This window comes from Armigeres subalbatus, chromosome 2 (assembly GCF_024139115.2).
Source record: "Armigeres subalbatus isolate Guangzhou_Male chromosome 2, GZ_Asu_2, whole genome shotgun sequence".
Classification (NCBI taxonomy): Eukaryota; Metazoa; Arthropoda; class Insecta; order Diptera; family Culicidae; genus Armigeres; species Armigeres subalbatus.
The window spans coordinates 322,760,769-322,782,711 of record NC_085140.1 but is presented as its reverse complement, the minus strand read 5'-3'; the positions used below and the strand labels follow the sequence as shown (position 1 = coordinate 322,782,711).

General features: G+C 39.9%; 1 protein-coding gene across 11 annotated transcripts in view; it reads left to right on the top strand.

Moving 5' to 3' along the window:
* Window positions 1–21,943, top strand: part of LOC134212682 (AF4/FMR2 family member lilli) — a 319,987-nt gene that overhangs the window by 261,324 nt on the left and 36,720 nt on the right. For all 11 annotated transcript variants that reach the window (XM_062690748.1, XM_062690747.1, XM_062690745.1 and 8 more), the window contains one exon: window positions 11,485–11,964. In XM_062690748.1, coding sequence (XP_062546732.1) covers window positions 11,485–11,964 — 480 coding nt within the window. The remainder of the gene's footprint in view (window positions 1–11,484; window positions 11,965–21,943) is intronic.

Here is a 21,943-nt window from a genome sequence, read left to right as displayed (position 1 = left end):
ACATTTTTGTCTTTGGGACTGCTGTTGAAAAGCGGGCTTGGTAGTCAAATGGCAACTGCTTCTGCCTCATACGCAGGAGGTCGTGGGTTCAATCCCAGGTCCGTTCCATTCTCCTACTTTGTATCTTTCTCTATATTTCTCATGTTCTAGCAATCGCTAGAACTGGAAATGGACTTCCATACCGTTTCCATCTCAATTTCTATACCTTCAACTTGAATATTCTAACAGTAATCTGCTAGCATTGGAAATGAACTATAATGCGCGTTTCCAAACATCCAATTAGAAGTTCCATCAGTTGCTGCTTTCTCCTATCTATCACATTGGCAGCTCGTTAACCAAGACGGACCGCTGCCTCTCGAACCTACCCCAAAAATTCCGCATGAACTCGTGGCAAGTGCAGAGGTATATTCGGCTTGCAGTGGGCGAGTAATTGCATTATCATTTCCTCCCCCTTCCCTACATTGACTTGCATTCTGACGTGGCAGGCGCCAGTATGACCTAACAAATGAGATCACCAGTACTTGTACATTGAAGATATGAGCTTGTCCCAAGCAAACATCTGTTGGTTCCCTATGCAAGAACAGCTGATCTGGTCATAATGGAGTAGCAACTACGAGCAGTCAATCAAGCTCCAAGCTCAAGCTCAAAAACATTTTTGTCTTTGGGACTGCTGTTGGATTCGACCGATGGACGTTTGAATATGCTTGCAGGAGCCGATGGGTTGTTTTGAGATTTTGGTAACTTATAGTAACTAACACATTTTTTGAAACGAATATTTTGAGCTTCTTTAGTGTGGTAGGACGTGGGAATATGATTCAAACGCTGTTGATTGGGAAACTGCAATTGAAAAAAAAATTCCGGCACAAGATCCAACAACTGCACACAATGTTCAAGTGGCCATCATAGGTTAGTCCATTGTCGGCCTGGGTTCTAGTAGGGAGTACGATGGGCCTTTCCAAACTAAGTTTTATGGACATAACTTAACTTGTTGCTGTCAGATTTGCATTGAGTCCAGTTGAGCTGGTAAACCAAAAATTTGCATATCGTCTTTCATCAGTATAAAAGCCAATCCGGAGTCGCTAGGGATGTTCAGAAGAATCATATTGTTCACACAATATTGTCAATGCTAAATTAGTGTTATAAAACATTTTAAAACCTGTAAATGATGCTCACACTGAAACATGTCATGTAAATCGAAGTTTACTGTATCTTGAGAAAAAAAAACATCCTTACTTACGCCTCTCTAGGGAAAAAGTATAAATATAACTCACAAGTAAGGTGAAACTATAGATGAGATGGGTAAGATATCCGTAAAAGAATAATCGGTTAAAATACGCTTGAGATACAGTGAAAATGTTGTTTTTTATGATCACGGTAGTCCACGTTAGTAATTTGATAACGATATTCGTAGTGTTAAACATCTGGAACGACGCTTTGTATGTGACGAAAATCGTAGAAGCTGTTTTAAGTGTGAGTGGAAGTGAGTGACGCACCACAAGAAAAAAAAGAACGTCATACTCGCTCTTGTTTTGCGACGCACAAGCTCGGGTATGATGATGATCATTGCTGTTAGTTTTAGTGCTAACATGTGCTACTAAAAAAACTGACTCTTGCTCATTTTTTATTCGGCGAGGAGTTCATGGCAAGCCTGCGTCTGGCAGAAAGGACCTCTTCTTCTGTATCGATCTTTTTTTATATAGAACCCTAGATAATCGCATTTGAAAATATTTTCAATCTCTACCTTTTCTTAGTTCACCGTCCAACCGTCGCAACTTGTTGGATACGGAAATCCAACAAGTTGCAATGCTTGTTCAGCTACCGCTGGCGGGTAGCAAAAATTAGATATCCTGTAACGAAGAATACCCGCACTGATCATCTTTCCGAAGGTTAATCGCAATAACAGTGTGAGCACTCACGTGCATTGCGGGTGGGTAAATCACAAAAGGACACTGCCCATCGGTCCCGGTTGTCCGTGAACCACCCACTAGGAATCGCATAATGACAGCTACCCAGCATGTGTGTGTGCGTGGGGAAGGTGGCGGGCGGGTGAGGTTCGGTCCTCAACGGTATAAACATATTGCACGGTCAGTTCACAAATTGCTGACGTATTGAATCGACAACCATAATAATGGGAAAAAGGGACCGAATCAGCTGAAGAGGAGGATGCTGTTTGTCTGTCGTATCATCGTCCATCGGAGTACTCCCGACCGACCCCAAGGGCTGCAGATTGAGTTGTCGTTTACTGTGGAAGTGCACACACAGCCAGGGATGATGGCGGGTATGAGGAAGGACGACAATGGCCAACGACGATGGTGATAGCATGGTGGTGGACATTGTTATGGTCTTTTGTATGAAATAATAAGACTTGTAAGTGGACGGTTATAGATGTTACATTGCTGGTTGCTGGGAGATGAGTGCACTTGCAAAAACAGGTTGCTGTCGTCTGTCGCTATCGTAGTGAATGATAACCATGTCAATATTGACATAAACTTTTCAGGTCGTGAGCATAGTAAATTGCTTAATTCATGGAAAAGCCGATTCACCTGTTCAAGGACAGATGCACCTAGACCTGGAAAATATTCAATAAATAACATTGAAATAAATTAAATAAAATAACACCATTAAGATTGATTTTTTTCGGCGATAGCAGTCTTAATAAGTAGCAAATACTTTGTTGCTCCTACATCCGACGTTTCAGTTAATTTATTTAAATTAGTTGTCGTGGTTTTAAAGCCAAGTTACCATTGTTGCATTCGTATATCATGAGGTTAACACGATGATACATTTATGCCCAGGGAGGACAATAAATTTCCAACCCGAAAACTTCTTAGACAGAACCGGGAATCGATCCCAGCCACCTTCAGCAAGGTCTTGCTTTGTAGTCGCGCATCTTATCGCACGACTAAGGAAGCACACCCCCCTTCCCCCGGAACTTACATATTTAGTATGAATAGTTAATCCGTAGGACCTTATTCCATAGCTCCAATTACTGAGTGCTGTACAATTTATCAATCTTTGATCAACAGCAATCATCCTTCTCATTTTCATGCTTGGCTCATGCACATTGCAATTGAGTGTTAATTCCAAACAATCTTCTGTTGATTCATTATGTACATTGAGTTTATCTGGCATTACAGCCACACAATAGCGAATAATTAATCAAGCTTTAACTCAAACATAATTGATAAAATTAAAACGCTAAATTCACGTATTTTTTGATAAGAATGATTTATAGCCCTTCCATAAAAAGAAGCACCGCTATTCTGTTCGCCCAATCCCCCTGCAGTAAATAGTAAGTAGCCTTGAAATATCGCAACCAGCACAATCAATTTGTTTGTTTACCTACTGCCTATAGTACGGTGGATCACGGAATCTACTTTCATGCACCCGGCAAGCGCTTGGAGGCGGCTTTCGTGTGATATTATGATGTATCTCTACAACAAACAGCAATTATATCTATCCTATCCTATAAACACACACACACACACCTGACTGATGCGGCTGACAACTTTATTAGATCAATAAAAAGCGAAAAACAGCCGCAAACACCCTCGCTGTGCCGCTCGCACAATCATCACCTACATAATACGAACTGGTTGTTGGTGCAAAATCCGGCTCACTCCCTCGGTTTCACCTGTTTTATTTTCTTCTTGGGTGATTCACCCACCAGCCAAGTTGCAACCACCCATCGGCATCGGCTAACCGATCTCATCGGTTAGGCTTCCCCATGTCTCCGTGCTCGTGTTTCTGGTGGAGTGCGACGAATTCATGGCGATTAATTCGGCTGGAGTTTTGGAAGTATTCATTTCACTTAGTGAAGGTCGACATCGCTGTCTGTTCGAAAACGTTTTTGAATCTTCTATAAGATAAAAACATATTATTTAGCACATTGTTGAGTCGAGAGATCAGTTACAGTTTGGATAAACACAACATTCGAGCTGCGTTAATAGTCTACAATTAAGGTACCTTTCCCTTCAATACTCGAAGGTAAGTGAACTTTCCAAGCTGCACATGAATAATAATATGTAGGTAGAGGTAGCAACCGGACACCTGTTGCTCTTCTATTCCAGATCTAGTATTGTGCACAAAACTATGGGTTCAGCTTCATTCCTACACTCTGCTTCTGTATCCATAAGTTATACGGCGGAGATTGTGCCATTTATTTGCAATAGAGCTTCATTGTATATTGACCCCCGCATGCGGCGAGATCGATTGGGTACATTTCCGAGGGGTGCGACAATGGATTATTTTTTGCGCTTCATACCCTTATTTGAAAACTTTTTCTTTATTTGAACATTCTATTATTCATTTGATGCAAGAAAGGTTTGTTTTACTCAGAACAAGCTTTAGCTCTTCATAAAAGAAGATGTAAGAAATATCCCATTAAATATTCACTCACTACAGTAACGAAACATTTCTTCGCGTGAATTGCTATTGTCGGACATATCGTATGCCAATAATAATAATTATTAAAAAGTATTGCATCTAGAAGAAGTTGTACTGTCTGCACTCAGTCTTTCCAAATTTAACGGAAACTATACTGCCCATGATCGCATATTTGTAACATTTGCATTTTGATTGATTATGTAAATCGTTTGTCAATTTCAAAAGGACCAAAGTAACATTTTTTTCCATTAATTAATTTGAGTACTGCAATCAAAAGCTTTCATATTGGTCTGTTGATTGCAATGTTACTTAGGCCCTTTTGAAAAGTTAAGCGAAAAATGTCTACGACAGCATCATTGCATAAAATACTGTTACTGAATACTCGATTTGTCTGTTTATTATTTGTTTGGATAGAGTCCTCGAATTTAGCATTAGCACTGAGCATTTCGCACAAATTCGTAGGTGGTACAAGCCAAGACTATTGTATAAGAGTAGCATCACTTTCATCCGTTACCACAGATATTGATTTGGAACAAATCGCTATCTCTTAGATGGGCGCAATGCACTCTCCAATCTCGACTATTCTGGTCACGTCCTTGCGAATACTGAGGAAGGGGAAGGATAATTAGTTGGACACCTACTTAAGAAAGATGCAGAGAACTCTACCACCTCTCATAGGTGCCACGGGAGGTTTTGGAATTGTGTGGAAGGTTATAACAGTAGGTTTTGGCAGTTTTGGTAGAACGTGAAGCACAGAAAAAACTAAGATAGAAATACAAAGTAGGAAAGGGACGAGCCTGGAATTCAACCCACGATCTCCTGCTGTTAAGGCCGAAGCGATAGCCACTAGACCACCACCACCTAGACTCCTCGAATTTCGCCTCAACAAAAAATGTCAAAGTGAATTGTGATTCCTCGAGCAGAATGCACGCCAATAAATGTCAAGACTTATGTCAAGATCTTAACTTTGGATAAACTTAAAAAAATCAAAATCTGTGCTCAGTCGAACTGCCATTCAAATAGGGGAAATCGCCTAATATGAACGGCTTATTTTCTCGCCTATTGTTTAACGCCCATAAAAAATGCACGTGCTTGCAACAAAAGGCGAAAAAATTAGCCGTTCAACATTTGGCGAATTATCCTAAATATGTTTTTCATTTGATGTTCATAACTTATGCCTAAATTTTATGCTTTTTGCTAGAATGTTTACGATGAAGAATTCGTTTTTCTCTATGATAGCAATTCAACAAAGTCAGTTGTCAGCGTCGCAAAGCGCAATTCAGAGAAATTCCTTCTTCTCCCTCCTTTATTTCTCACTCATTTTTATTTGTTTTTTCTTCATTCTTTGCCTTTCTCGTACAACAAAGTTGTAATTCTTACCCGATTTTCTCGCAATAAGTTGCATTCGACTCGGTACAAACCCTTGAAAACCTCACGAAAACCTGCCTGGTATTCGCCGACGAAGGACTCCTCAAGCGGTCTCAGTCTGTTAAACAGGATACGCGACAGGATTTTGTACGCTGAGTTGAAAAGGGTGATCCCTCTGTAATTTGCACACTCTTGTCTGTGCCCTTTCTTATAGATTGGGCATATAAAGTCATCCAACCAACCGGCAGGCAGTTCTTCATCCTCCCATATTTTCTGGATAATGTGGTGGATTGATTGATGCAGCTGCTCACTTTCTTTGTTCGAGAAGCTCGACCGGGATCTCGTCCTTCCCAGAAGCTTTACTGTTTTTCAGCTCGTTTAGAGCCTTCTTAACCTCGTTCAGCGTTGGTGGTTCCACAGCTTGACCGTCGCCGACTATATCCATCCTGCTTCTTAATACACCTTCATTTTCACCGTTCAATAAATCTTCGAAGTGCTCCTTCTACCTGGCTGCCACCATAGTATTGTCTGTCAGCGAATTCTCCTCTCGGTCATTGCACATGGCGGGCACTGGCGCAGTCTTATGCCGCGCGCCATTGACAGTTGCGTAAAACCTCCGCATATCGTTTCTATCCATGTTCTTCTGCGCTTCATCTATCACACTCTCTTCGTGTTGCCTTCTTTTCTGTGCTGGAATCGTTTCTCTTCTGCCCTTGCTACACTGTACCGCTAGCAACATTTTTCTTGTTCGTCACTCGCTGGCATTCCTCATCAAACCAACCATCTCGTTGGCGTCGCTGTGTAGGTTCCCCCAAACACACGCGATGCGACAGTCGCGACGCGATTCTATCGCTTGGCGACAGCGATTCTGTCGCCATTGGTATGGAAGCATAAATAGAACATTGCCTGCAGCAACCGAACGATAGAATCGCGGCGACTAGTTGTCGCCGTCGCGGCGATGAAATCGTTTAGGTCTGGGGGAGCCTTAACACTTCTTGCGCTGTTGAATTCACAGCTTCGTGGATGTTTCCCACAATCTTTTGACGTCGCCAGATCCGGTGGCATCTCCTATCCGCTCGTCCAGCTTCTGGTGGTACTTTTCAGCAACTCCTTCAACTGACAAGCGTTGGATATTGAAACACATCGTTCTGTTGTTTCGTGAATTCGTATTTTTGAATTTCGAATTTTTGCAACTACAAGATAGTGATCCGAGTTGATGTTCGGACCTCTGAAGGCCTTTACTGCCGCTAACCGCAAGTCGAGCACATCTGTATATGGAGGCCCATATACAGATGTGCTCGATTTGCGATTAGCGGCAGTTTACATCTATAACATCCGAGAAATTAATGTCGTCCGTCGACCAGCACGGATGTTGCGTGAGCAAGTGTCTCCACTCGGATGTTGCCAGGTGTGTTTGCGGATATTATTACGTGCAAAGTAGGTACTGTTTATTGCCATCCGTCTAGCAGCAGCAAAGGTTACAAGTCGCAGACCATTATCGTTGGTAGCGGAATGAGAAGGCTTTCCGTACCAATAATAAGACGAAAGAAGCTTTCTCTTCCGATCTCCGCATTTGCATCCCCAATCTCAATCTTTACATCATGTGTTGGGCACTCTCTGTAGGCCTTATCGAGGCTTTCATAGAACTGATCCTTTATGTCATCAGGCTTATCGTTCGTTGGAGCATAGATGCCGATCGGGCTATAGTTGAAGAATTTGCCCTTCATTATCATCACGGAAATGCGGTCGCTTATCGGCTTCCACCGGATAACATGCTTCATCTGCTTCCCGATCACCATGAAGCCAACTCCTGGTTCTGCTCTGTCACCGCCGCTATAGTAGATGTAGTACTTGAATGAAGTGTTCGCTGGGATCCAACGTCCGGAATTCACGTTCTCCAATTTTGGGTCACTGTATTTCCTGAATTGCTGCCACACTCACGCCGAATTCTGCAGCTCACGAGTCAGAAGCCCAACACGTGCGTGTTCATTCAAAGATCTAACGTTCCAAGATCCGACTTTCCAATCGTTGTCCTTTATTCGTTGACGGGTCTGTTACCGTTGAATCAATTCGTTTGCTCTACTTTTGCCTTTCTTGGTAACTGTAGAATCTTCGGTAGGCTACCTTACCAGGGTTGCGCTATCTACATCGCGTTGAAGGGACTGCCTTCTCGATGCTGACACGATGCAGCATGATGTGCACAGTTTAATTTAGGGTTTAGTTTAGAGTCCATCGCTGGCACTCGGACGATGATCAGCCGCCCCTAACATGGGGAACAGGCGCTGTTGTGAGCAGAGTCTCTTAATTCTCGTGTATACATGGATGAGACAGTGTGCCATGAGCTACAAAAGCTCACGTAGCACCGATTCAGTGCGACGAGAGAAGCTAGCGCGCGCATGAAATAACTAAGTGAGCGTGTCTCAATGTACGTCTCATGAGACTCATCTCATGCGCTAGAAATGCATAGCTGGCGTTACTTAGGCGACGATATTATTGAATGAAAATTTCCCGCCCAAGCTGTTTTACGCATCTCCGCTGTTGTTTGCAAAGGTTTGCCATGGCAAACAGCGCATGAGCTGATCGCATTGAGATGTCTCAATGCGACTCACCAATATTAATATGAGGTACACAAGCTTCGTGAGACTCGCGCGCGCTAAATTTTATGTGCGCGTAGGAGTCGTTGCTCAATCTCACCCCTTTTTTGTACGCGTGCATGATGTCTGGTTGTGAGCCGCTCCCAACATGGAGAACAGACGCTCGATCAGATTTGTACCTCCGGAGAGGAGCAAATCCCCCTTTCCCTGTCAGCATACGACCATAGTTCCCACCGGGGTTGGTTACCCGATCTTCCCTAAAGTTGCTCGTATCCCGGCCAGCGCCACGAGGAGGTAGGGATAAGAGTTGCTGAGTAAGAGGCTAAGGACCGCAAAATGGGGTCTATTTTATTCCTTCAGGTACGCGAAGTACCAATGGTACGCTTTACCCAGCATTTGCGGTGAAGTAAATAATGGATAGCCAAAAATGAGAATTGAGAGATGAGATGTAAGTGTTGTGAACTGAGATGAGATTAGTAAGAAGTGAAAAGTTGAAGTGCTGAGTGAGTATTGAACTGGTGAGATGCAAGGAGGGAGTAGTGAGAAATGTAAAGCGATATGATAATTGAGAAATGAGAAGTAGAACAGTGTTAAGTAAGAATGAAGAAGAAAGAAAAAATATTGAAGGAAAAACGAAGAAAAAAAGAGAAGGAAGAAGCAAGGAGGAAGTAAGAAGTAGGTAGAGAGAGAAGGAATCAGAAAGGACTAAGGATAAATTATTTTTGATTTTTATTTGTCATTATTAATTTTTTTCAACACATTTTTCACATCTTATTAGTCGTTTCTTACTTCTTACCTCTTATTTTTCACTTCGTATATTCTCCTTACTACGTATTTCTCATCTTTCAATTCTTCTCGCACTTCTCACTTCTAACTTTGAGGAGTGTTGTGTCCTTATTTGTCATATCCGACTTTTTTGACTTAATTTTTATATGAGAGTGAGAAGAGTGAAATGTATCATTCCTCACTTCACATTTAACATTTTCGCAATTTTCACTACTCACTTGATTTTAATTTTGATTTTCACTACGAGGAAACTTTTTGAAACTATTGGTTCAAACCACCCGTTTGGCTAAATGACTTGGCATCTGGAGTTGCAATCAGACTGGCCATTGCTTCGGAATGGGGTGGCCACACAAACAGACTACAGTATTGCCCCGATTTTGTCTAACCCCTATTTTAACACGTTTTCAACCCGATTTTGTCACCCCATTTTTTAAAATTTTAGTAGTTCTTTTTAGTTTTTGTAAACAATACCGCAAACAACAATGATTAACAACGCTAATGCCAACAATACCGCAAACAACAATTATTAACAACGCTAACGCTAACGCCAACAATACCGCAAACAACAATGATTTTCATGAAATAATTTTCACCGCCTGTGGTTTATTATGAATCGATTCTGAGTGACTGTCAAAAATTTCGTAAGCCTTTTCTGACAAGATATTACGAGTTCCTTTCACGTATTTTGCCTTTCCAAAGCATAAACATATTCATAATTTTGAAGCAAAATTTAAAATTGAAAAAAAAAAAATTCTTATTTTTATTACTTTGCACTATCACGCGCTGATATGACAAACAGTCACAGGTAGCTTATTTTCCTTCATGCAATGGTAAACCTGTTCATGCAACTAAATTTAGGCACAGCCCTGAAAACGTGATTTGTTTTATTAGACGATCCTATTGTGAATGCGATTGAATGATACTACTAGTGCAAATCCTTCACTGTGACTATGAATTGTGACCAATGACAAGCCTGACATGTGCTAACGATCTATTTTAACTTGTTACATGCCGCTGTAAAAAAATCCCCTGATCTCCAAGAGTAAATGAATGAGAACAAAGCCTTTTATCATAACTTGTTGGTGGTGCTTCTGTTTTGGTTACATTTAAATCAGGTTACGATAGCCTTGTATTGTTTTCTAGCATTAATTGTTAAGTAATTTACAGGAGTTAGACAAAAATGTTGAGATAGGCTAATTTTTAATCACCTATCACTACCGAATGAGAGTGAATTTTGCAACAGTAAATAAAAAAATAAATATATTACAATTTTAATTTTAAAACAGTTTTTATAAGCATTTTTTTGCAAAAATAAAAATGACACAGTTTTCTCGATATAAGAATTTCTACGCTATCATATAGCTGTATTTATAGTGAAAAAAAAAACATTTTGCATTGTAGGGTTACTGTTTCTGGACTTCATCTCCGAGACATAGCTCCGATATTCATCTAACGGAGAACAAAGTAATGAAAATGAATTTCATTTGTTTCTTGTTTTTGTGATTTTTTAAGCAGTAGGTTTAGCAAAAAGAAGCGACGAAATTGGTTCTGTATTTCTTTGTTTTGCATTGAGATGAATACATGTTCAGTAAGATAGAAAACGGAACAGTTCCCCTATAACCTAAAACAAAAAAAAAGCGCCTTGGTCGTTAGGTTCTTTGCATTACAAATGTAATTGTAAAATAAAAGAAACAGAACACTTTTGAAAACAAATTTGTATGAAATTACATTTTCTTAGATAAATATCGCGTGTCTCTTAAATAATAAATGTTCAGATAGCTATTGAAAACAAAAAAAAATCCGCAATCGATAATTTCTACAGTAATTAGCATTTAAGAATAACAAAATAAAACATTATTTCAATAAAAACACATTTATAGCTCAATTGACTATCCCCTCGCCGTTGAACGACTCGCTTCGCATGAGGCTTTCCTCATCCCTGTTCACTTTATCACGAGAGTGCACACACGTAGCGATTATAATTGGCCATATAAAAATGATAATGCAATAAAATACGGCAAAAACAGCTACACACACATACACACTTCACTTGCAGTAGTGTCGATGATTGAAAAATTAATTGATCTTGAAAACCCAAGTGATTTCCACTCACCGGCACCGTCGTCGGTGCACGCCACCAGCTCTACAATTGTGTTAGCCTTGTCTGCCTGTATCTGTAGGTAAATGCCTGCTTGTTTGTGTTTCGATTTTCAGATGAAAGTGTGTTTACCCAGCCGTGGAACCGGATGACTTACTCAGATTGTTTCGATGATTATTGCACTTGATGCCTAATTGTTTACCGCATGTACTAATTCCGAACTACCACCCTTCTCCTTTTTCCCATTTGCAGCTCAGCCCATCCGACGTGGACATGCAGATTCAATCCAAACTCGGGAACTTCGAGTACGCCCGGAAGCACATTCTGGACAACGTGGTGGGCATCTCGGCCAGCCCGGCCACCCCGCGGTCCAACGCTCCTCCAATGCAGACGCCAAATAGCCTCACCAATTCCATCAGCTCCCTGGTTGGGGCCGGTGGGATCTTTCCGACGCCGTCGGCGGTGTCGATGTCCTCGCAGCAACAGTACTATCGAGCGCCAAAAACCAATAGCAATAGCAGTAGTAGCAACAGCAGTAGTAGTAATAGCAACAGTGCCGCCGTTGGTGCCAGTGTAAATAGTACCGGGAGCAGTAACAGCACCGGTAGTAGCGCAAACTTTGTGAAACCCACGGACAATCGACCGATCTACAACGGCCGTTCGTCGTCCGGCCGGCACTACGGTTCGTCATCGGCCGGCGGGACCGGTCCGGGAGCCTTCTCCAAGCATGAGGTGAGTTGTGCCGTTGGATTGTCAGGTAGTCAGGTTTTTCTTTTACTCGTTTCTGAATGTTAGCTCTAGTAATTTTCATAAATTTCATTAGCATTCAAAATTCTAGAATTATGTGAAGCCTTTTGTAATAATTGGTCAGCATATAACAAATCCGCAAATTCTCTACAAATTTCAACAGAATATCCTTTTCTTAATTCGACAAGTTCTTAAAACAGAATTATCTACCGTATAATCCAATTCCATCAAACTCCAACCACAGCTTGCATTCCTGAAGATTAAATTAGACAACAAAAGCGTGCCTTATCTCTTCTTGGCCACGTCTGTTCACTGAATTCAAACGCCACCCACCAACCTGTGAAGGTTTGACATTTTTTACCTTTCGTCACAACCGCCAAATAGCAGTGGAGCCCACCTTCATTCAACGGAACGGTACCAATAATCCACTGAAGATGATGATGTTGATTCTGGATAAAGCCTTCGCTGGGCAGAAGGAAATTCCATCCTCGTCGTTCTCGGTCTTCGACCAAAAATATCCTTGCTCACAAAGGCTTTGGAAAAAAATTCGACGTCAGGACAGGTTGACTTCTATTGCGTCCGCGTGAAGCTATTCTGTACACGTAAAATAAGAGTTTGTGTATGCTCACAAAAAGGATCGATTCTGGTTATGAATTCTTTCAATTTGATACCTAGAATTTGCGAAGCGTTGTTGATTAATAATGCTTTTAGTAATCTAAAGTGTTATCATTAGCGTGTCCCTCCTCAGATATCTTCCTAATCTCAATTTAGCATTTATTGCTTTATGGCTTCTCAATTCAGGTTATATTGACCGACGTGTGCACAAGCGTTCCGTCGTGTTTCTCGGAAAAGCTTCTAGGCGTTGGGAAACATAAACGTAATCCTTTTTTCTCTGCCCCTTCCGTTTTCATGAAGTTCCCCACGTTCTCATACGTCGCCACCGCCGGTACCACAAACGCCAGTGCCGTGCGCTCAATATCCTGCTAAGACAAAGGATACTGGATAAAAATAAATTCCGTACATGGGTCCGGGTTTGGATTTTTTATTTTTCGCTTCCAATAAATCTCAAAGTTTTATTGAGGACGTGTTTTTTTTCTATCTTAGCGACGGGACGTCGCAAGGTCAGTAGCAGATTCAATATCCAAAGGGAGTTGTGGTGCAGTGTGATAGCTGATAACATGTAAAATCGTTTAGAAAATAAATGTAGGAGCTTTCTAATATTTTTTGCCTTATTCTCGTACAGCAAAGTTGTACCGAAAAGCTACCATTTCATTCCGAAAACTAACTTATTTCGAAATATTTTCGCGTCAAAACCAAAAGAATCTTCGGATAAATTTAATGAAGTTATAAATTAAATGCTTTTCCATGGGTTTCCTATGTGTAAAGACTTTATTTACTTTTGCAACACATCCGGAAAATTTTGAAAAACCTTCAAAATCCCGAACGATGGGTCGGATCAGTTTATCAACTCGCAGATTATTTCTGCACAAATGGTACAGTGCATTTTGATGGACGACGAGACATATGACAAATTGGATACCAGTACACTTCTAGGGCCACAATTTTTCAACGTTGAACAGAGGACAGATGTCCCTGATGACGTGCGATATATCCGAACCGAAAAAGATATGGAAAAGGCTTTGGTATGGCAAGCCATTTGCTCCTGTGGCTTAAAGAGTTCTCCGTATTTCACAAACAACGGTGAAAATTAAAGAGAAGAATGTATCAAAAAACGAAATCTATCCATCTACCGTAAGCATACGCATCCTCTATTGTTTTGACCGGATTTGGCATCGGCTCAATACGCTTCTACTACGTTGGAGACGCTGAAGAAGGAAAAAGTCGATTTTGTCAAAAGAAAAACTGCCCTGAACTGCGTCCTATCGAAAGATACTGGGCAACAATTAGGCGGCATCTTAAGGAAGATGGAAAAGAAGCAAGCCCTGTTGATAGCTTCAAGAAAATTTGGTCTGCGGCACAACGAAAAGTTACGGAAGAAGTTGTGCAGAATCTAATGGGAGGTATCAAAAGAAAACTCCGAGCATTCTTCAGAAATGAGAATTAAATATTCAAAATCACGTGAATTCGTTCATATGTATGTTTAGAGGTGTGCGCCGGTCCGATATTCATCGGCGGCGGCGTTTGTCAGAATTTTGGTCGGCGGCGGCGGCGTTTTCGGCGTCACGCCGAAAGCCATATTACCCGGCGGCGGCGGCGGCGTGAATCTGCGTGGCGATTGTTTTCATTACGTTTTCTAAGATTTTTTTTGCATTTTTTCGGGATATTTTCAAGACATTAAATAAAGATTTTTTTAATTTTCGCATGAAAAATCTGGAGAAAACCCAAAATTTGGAAAATAATTTCGGATTGTCTGAAGTGCCGACAAATCTTTGGAATTACCAAGAGAAGCTCTTTTGAATTCCCAAATAAAATTGTTTGAAATTTCAGCAGAAAATTTGTCGCAATTTACATGAGAAACTTTTGAATTTTTACAAAGAAATGTTCTTAACTTCTACAGGAAAAACTTCGGAAATTTATGAAAAGTTCTTGTTGAGTTTCTGTTGAGTATTCTTCCAAATTTACACAGAACATTATTGATAATTGTAGTAGAGTGCGGCTGGTTGAATGGGTGTTTTACCGTTGGCTTTCTCAGTCTAGAATAATAAAGACGGCTAGTTTGGCATGGCCAACGATAAAACAGTCAATTCTTAAGAATTTCCGCGGGAGACTCTAAGGAGTTTTCGAGAAAAATTCTCTGGAATGTTCAGGAGAAATTCTCCGTAAGTTTAACGGAAACTTATTTAGAATTTCCGCGAATCCTCCTGTTTTGTTTGAAAATGATTCAACGACAAATTGTTCGAAATTATTGGAATTCTACGGGAAATTCTTTGTACAGTGGACGTTCGATAACTGAAAGTCGTTTAACTGCAATGCTTTTAACTGTATTTCTAAAGTTACATCAGTTTTACAGTTATCGAACAGCTGAGCTTTACAACTATGTCTAAGTCGATGTTAACTGCATAGCGGTGAACAATCAGATGCACTTCTATGTTGACGACGTCTGACAATTGTTTGACGTCCAGAATGCGTCATGTTGCAGTTATCGAACGACTAGTGTATTGTCCGTAAAAAATTCTTGGGAAATTCCATTGGCCGAAAGCCGTATGTCCGAACTGGTAATTTGGCCGAAAAAGTCGTTTCCCCTAACAGGTCGTTTGGCCAAATAGGTCATCAGCTCAAAAATGCCGATATGGTCGTTTGACAGAATGGGTCATATGTCCGAAAATATCGTTTAGGCCAACAGGTCATACGGCCAAATGTCAATAACTGGGTGGGTAATTTAGTGAAATTTAAAAATAGATGGAAAATGCCCTCTCGACATTTTTGGTCTTGTTTGACGTACGGAATTATATGATTCTAACGAACTAGCAAAACACCGCAGGGCACTTGACTTAACCTTTGACAGTTAATATATGGTCCTGACATTTTGGGTTGATGGTTCATTCGTTCTAAAATGTTGCTTTTTCAGCAACAAACTTTGCTTAGTCCGGAACATGCCTTCAAAAGTCTCAAACACAAAATTATCATTTTTTTAGGCTTAGACTATTATCAGAATTTGTATAACATCGGTTCATGTTTTCTTGACCGACGCACTATCGTTTGCAACCATAAACGATGTAAGGCTTTTGGACCCAGTTGAACGTTTATCCCAAAACTGTTATCAGGTCAAAAATGGTTTGACCAAAATTGTATTTTTACCGAAAACGACATACAGCCGAAATAAACATTCAGCCAAACTGGCAATTTTCATTTGACCGAAAATGGTACATATTTGGTGGGAATGGTAATTTGGCCCGAAAATGTCCTTTCTGCAAAACAACCCTTCTGGCCGACCGACATTTTCTGTCAAATGACCTATTCGGATAAACGTCTTCTTTGGCAAAATGATCAGTTCAGCCGAACGACACTTTTCAAAGAAGGTTGCAGAAAGGATATTTAAGGGCCAAATGGCTCTTTCTGCCAAATGCCATTTTTAACCAAACGGCATTTTTGGTCAAATGGTCATTTTCGGTCAAACGACTTTTTCACCCGAACGGAATTTTCAGCCAAATAACCTGTACATCGCTTTCGGCCAGACTACATTTTCGGTCAAACCAATTTTGATCTGATAACAGTTTCCGTGAATCGTTTTGCTAAATGGTATCTGGCCTAAGGTCCAGTATCGATCTAAAAATAGAGAGGTCACGAATTTTGTTGACAAATTGACAAAAAGACCATTTCGCCAAACAAGTGGCCATTTCTGACCATATTACCCGTTCAGTACGAGGTTCAGTCATTGAAATTTGGCCGTATGACCCCGTTAGACCAAAAGACATTTTTGGCCAAAAGGCCCATTCTGTCAAAAAACTATTTCTGCTAAATGGCATTTTTGGGCAATGATAGTTTCGGCCAGACGACCTGTTAGGGCAAACGGCTTTTTCGGCCAAATTACCAGCTCGGCCGTCTGTCACTTTCGGTCTTATTGGAATGGAATGAAACTTACCAAGAATTTTTAATCGAAAATAGAAAGAATTTTCTGAAGAAATCCAAAAACAATCCTCAAAAATTCCGAGCATTTTTCCGATGTTTTAAAGTTGGCTATGCCAAACTAGCCGTTTAATGATGAACTTCTCCCTGCGAAAAAAAATCACTTCAATAAAGGATAAAAAACTAACCGTCTTGATTAATTTAGATTGGGGAAGTCAACGATAAAGCATCTCTTTCACTAGACAAAATTTTCTGTGTGAATTTCAAAGAATACTCAACAGAGACTCAATAGGAATTTTCCGTGAATATTCCGAATATTTTCCCGTAAAAACTCTCTAGAGATTCTCATGTTAATCCCAAACAATTTTCCTTGGGTTCGAGTCCCATCGAAGGGAAAGCGGTTACCTCAAATATATTTTCCAAATCAAAATCTTCCACATAACGTACATATTGACATATGAGTTTTCATAACATTGTAAATTACAGAGAGTTCTCGAAACTTGAAAGTAGTGCCCCTGGAAAATCTGAAAACAATTTTCAAATGAATATTCTGGAAAAAACTTGAAGAAATTCTGGGGAAGTTCATCAATTTTTTGAGGCGAAATTCTAAAGATTCTCCCGTTATTGTCGTGAAAATATCCAAAATGACCAATTCAGCCGAACGACACTTTCGACCGAATGTTCATTTTGACCAAATTGCCCTTTCGACCAAACGACTATTTCGGCCGAAGGACAAGTTCACGATTTTTTTAGCCAAAGGAACTGTTCGACCAAATGACATTCTCGGCCAAATATCTGTAGGCTACATATTCTACCAAAGTCTGAAAACATAATGAGAGCATATAGAATATTTTGATTTTGACATCAAATTGATTCATAATTTATTTTCAAATATGTTTAAACCATTATGATTCATTACATATTTTGATCTCATGTTGCTGTAGATTACTAAAATTAATGATATGACATCAAACTGTGTACTTATTTTGCTATCGGAAACCAATATCAAATTTAGTTTTCAATTTGCTCTCATCGACAGCAGAAATAGTTTTTGATTTGATGTCACAGTAAGCTAATTCTGCTATACGTTTTGTTATTTTAACCGTTAAAACGACAAAAAAGATATCAAATTAAGTAAACTTAATCGATGATTTCACAACATCAAAACAAGTTATCGATCTGCTCTTAAACTTTGCTCGGGTAGGCTTCAACCAAATAGTATTTTCGGTTTAATGATTCGGCCTATCAGCTTTCAGTCTTGTGACTTTCTGCCGAACAACTCTTTTCTGTTCAAAAATTCAATTTCAATTAGATTTTTTCTTATTTCAGCGAGAACTCCTTTGCAATTTTTACGCTTAGTTTTTACGGAGAGCTCTTCGAAGTTTTAACAAGATATTGTATGGAATTTTAATGGAAATAATTGGTATCTTCACGAAAAATTCTCTGAGTTTCAACGTAATGTTGTAGAGATCTATCAGGAAATCATACGGAAAATCCAATAAATCTTAGGAGTTTCCACTGAAAATTTCAATCGGCGTTGAAAGTTATAGATCAGCGGCGTGACAAATTTTAAACGGCGGCGCGCCGATGCAAAAATGTCGGCGGCGGCGGCGAGCCAAAAACTGCCGGCGGCGGCGGCGTGGCGCGGCGGCGCACACCTCTATGTATGTTGATTGTCATTTATATAAAGCAACCTTCTGAATTTGTTCGAAAATAAATATGTTCCATTGAAAAACAGGTGTCCACTTTCTTTAATGAACAGTCCTTACGGCCGAAAAGGACATAGATCGAACTGGTAATTTGTTTAACTTAGCTTTGACTGTCGGTGCATATTTGTGGTTGCTATTCCGTGGTGGACCTGAACCAGTGGAAAATTGCACACTGGGATTAGTCAATCATTCTCACTGTGCACGCTTCAGTAATTCAATAGATGCAAAGATCAATAACGGTGCCTGCCACGTCCATACAGTCAGTGCCCGAGCAGGAGCGACGACCTCGATAACAGAAATTGGTAATTGCATAACAAGAGGTAAAATACCAAAAAAATTATATGCAAAATATTTTAGGCATAACATGCTTAGGTATTTCAATACCAAACGAACAATAGTTTGTGATGCGTTTGGTATTGTAATAACGTATGTTATGCATGAAGTATTGTGAATATTAATTTTTGGTATTATTCTTTATTATTTTTCATATTTGGTTTTTTATTATTTGGTATTTTACAGAATGAGGTATTTTTGAGTTAATTTCTCCTGCTCGGAGAAGGAAAAAGAAAGAAACATTTGTTAATTGGTAGGTATCGTTGGGTCTGGATTCATATTGATAAGTGCTAAGAGCTTTTTAAGCATTAATCTGAACACTAATTAATACGATAAATCCAGAAGAAAACACGAGCAAACGCGCACTAAAGGTTTTACTTTCTAATTGGCTTACTTAGGTCATTTAATCGAATAGATCATTTGGTCAAAAATACTGTTTGACTAAAATAGTCGTGTTGTAAAAGAGCCGTTCGGCCGAAAATGACGATATGCCGAACGGGTCTTACAGCTAAAAATGTTGTTTGCTTAACGATCAATATGGTAAACAATATCATTCGACCAAATGGCCTTTTTCTGTCCAACGACCATTTCGGAAAAATTACACAAAGCAAAAGTAAACAGCCAAAGGACCATTTCGACCAAACTTCGTATGTCTATTTCCGTATGTCTTCTTCTTCTTATTGGCATTACATCCCCACACTGGGACAGAGCCGCAGATTAGTGTTCATTAAGCACTTCCACAGTTATTAACGGCGAGGTTTCTAAGCCAGGTTACCATTTTTGCATTCGTATATCATGCATGAGGCTAGTACGATGATACTTTTATGCCCAGGGAAGTCGAACAATTTCCAATCCGAAAATTGCCTAGACCGGCACCGGGAATTGAACTCAGCCACCCACAGCATGGTCTTGCTTTATAGCCGTGCGTCTCACCGTATGTCTATTTCGGCCAAATGGCATTTTTGACCAAATGGGTAACGTTTTTCGGCCAAACAGCCCTTCCCGACGTTTGGCCGATTGTCGAAAATGTCGAACGGCCAGATGGAAGTCGGCTTAATGGTTTGATCGGCCAAAAGACAATATATTATTTGGATACTTTCAGCCGAATGTTGTGCTAAATGCCCATTTCGGCCAAACGAAATGTTTAACCGTATTTCCATTTCAGCCATATGAATTAATTAATATTTTTACGAAAAGTTCTCAGGAGTTTCAACGAGATGTTTTGATGAGATGATGAATTCAATTAATGAATTCATATAATCATGAGGTAAAACGATGATACTTTTATGCCTGAGGAATTCGAGAAACTTACCAACCGGAAACTTTCCTAGAACGGATTGGGATTCGAACACAGCCACCTTTAGCATGGTCTTGCATTATATCAACGCATCTTACCGCACAACTAAGGAAGGCCCATAATAAAAGTCTATGGATGGATACAAAAGTTTCGTTTCCAGTCGCCCTAAACACTTTTACTGGACCTTTTTAACTGCAAAAAGCCATCGTGTACACGACCTATCACGAAGCCTTCCGGTATACGAACAACGTATCCAGTCTGTCGTCTTACATAAGAATCTTCGTTATTATTGACTTATTTCATATTATTGAGTAGCAATAACTAGCAACTCAATTTTATTTAACCGTCTTAACCCTAACTTTCATTCGTATTACAAAACGGATTGAGTCACTTTTTTTTTATTTTTGGTCACTTGAATCTCCGTAGTGCATCCTGGAATGATCACTGAACTAGGAAATAATCTGAAATACAGGGGATTGGAAATATTGTCTTTAATTTTTTTAATTTCCCAATATTTTTTTGAAATGTCATGGATTTGACAGTACCCTAATCGACATTCAATACCAGAAGTTCTAAAGTAGCGAATCTAGAAACCGTGTTTTATTCAAGAAAAAAAAACTATGTTTGTCTACGAAGGGTGACGGAGCAAGAGTCTACGTAGACTTTTCATTACATTTTTTTAAAGCTTGATATAGAACCTATGTGCGAAGTGGATGCAAATGAAATAGCAGAAGTATTCTGGATTGATTCAGGACTTCATGGAATTAGATGGACTGGAGGGTACAGAAGTACAACAGGAATTCAGGTGTGCGCCGGTTCAAAAATTGGCAGCGGCAGAATTTTCAGCGTCACGCCGAAAGCTAGTTTAATTCGGTAATTAGTTGAAGATTCTATGGGAAAATCCTTGGAATTTTCATAGGAACTTCTTTAAACAAGAAATCCTTTAAAATTTTCACGGCAAATTGTTTAAAATTCCAAAAGAAAATTCTTTATCTCCACAGGAATTTGTAAGAAGAAAGTCTCCGGCAGGAGGGGAGTTTGAAAATACGAAGATTTGTTCTACGTGGTTTATGGACATTCCATGTACTATGATCGACATTCAATTGTACAATATTGTCAAAACAAATGTGTGCGGTGTGCATTGAAATCAGGGGTGGCATTGCGCACCCGTCAACACGAAGAGGCGTAATGAGGTCCAAGCAGCAGCACCAGTGCTTTTCGTTATCAAAAAGTACATGCTTGACGAGAATGTTGTGAAGAAAATTTTATGAGCGCTGGATACACGTTTAATTCATAGTTCCTACCGTTCATGGTTCAATTGGAGTGCAAGGTCACTTCTTCTTCGTTTTTGTTGGCATTACATCCCACACTGGGACATTGCCGCCTCGCAGGTTAGTGTTCAATTAGCACTTCCACAGTTATTAACTTCCAGGTTTCTAAGCCAAGTTACCATTTCTGCATTCGTATATCATAAAGCTAACACGATGATACTTTTCAAAACGAAAATTGCCTAGTCCGGCACCGGGAATCGAACCCAGCCACACTCAGCATGGTCTTGCTTTGTAGCTGCGTATCTTACCGCACGGCAAGGTCACTTAGTAAACTTATATTAATTACTTTTTTCTTCACATCCTGGCTGTTCAATTGTATTGTTATCTGAAGTTTTCAAGGAACTTTAATCTAGAGATTAGAACAAGATTGGTTACCCCGCTATTTAATTTATAAAATATCTACTGCGGCTTTTATGTTGTGCATAATGTTTTTATAAATATGTAGCACAAAAATCTGCACAATCCCATTGAAATTCCACCACTTAATTGTATCTTGACAGATACGTATTTCGACCTCAGTCGAGTCAAGTACAAGACACTGAAGACGGCCTTACTGTTGAGGTCGAAATACGTATCTGTCAAGATACAATTAAGTGGTGGAATTTCAATGGGATTGTACAAACTCGTCTTATGACAAGTGAAGACATTCCACTAAAAAGCTCAAAATAATTTTCTTAACAAAAATTTGGTTGGTTTGTTTAATGAGTACAGTCAGTCTACAGTCTTTGTACACTTGCGATATTTTTCACAGGGTTACTCCAATGTAT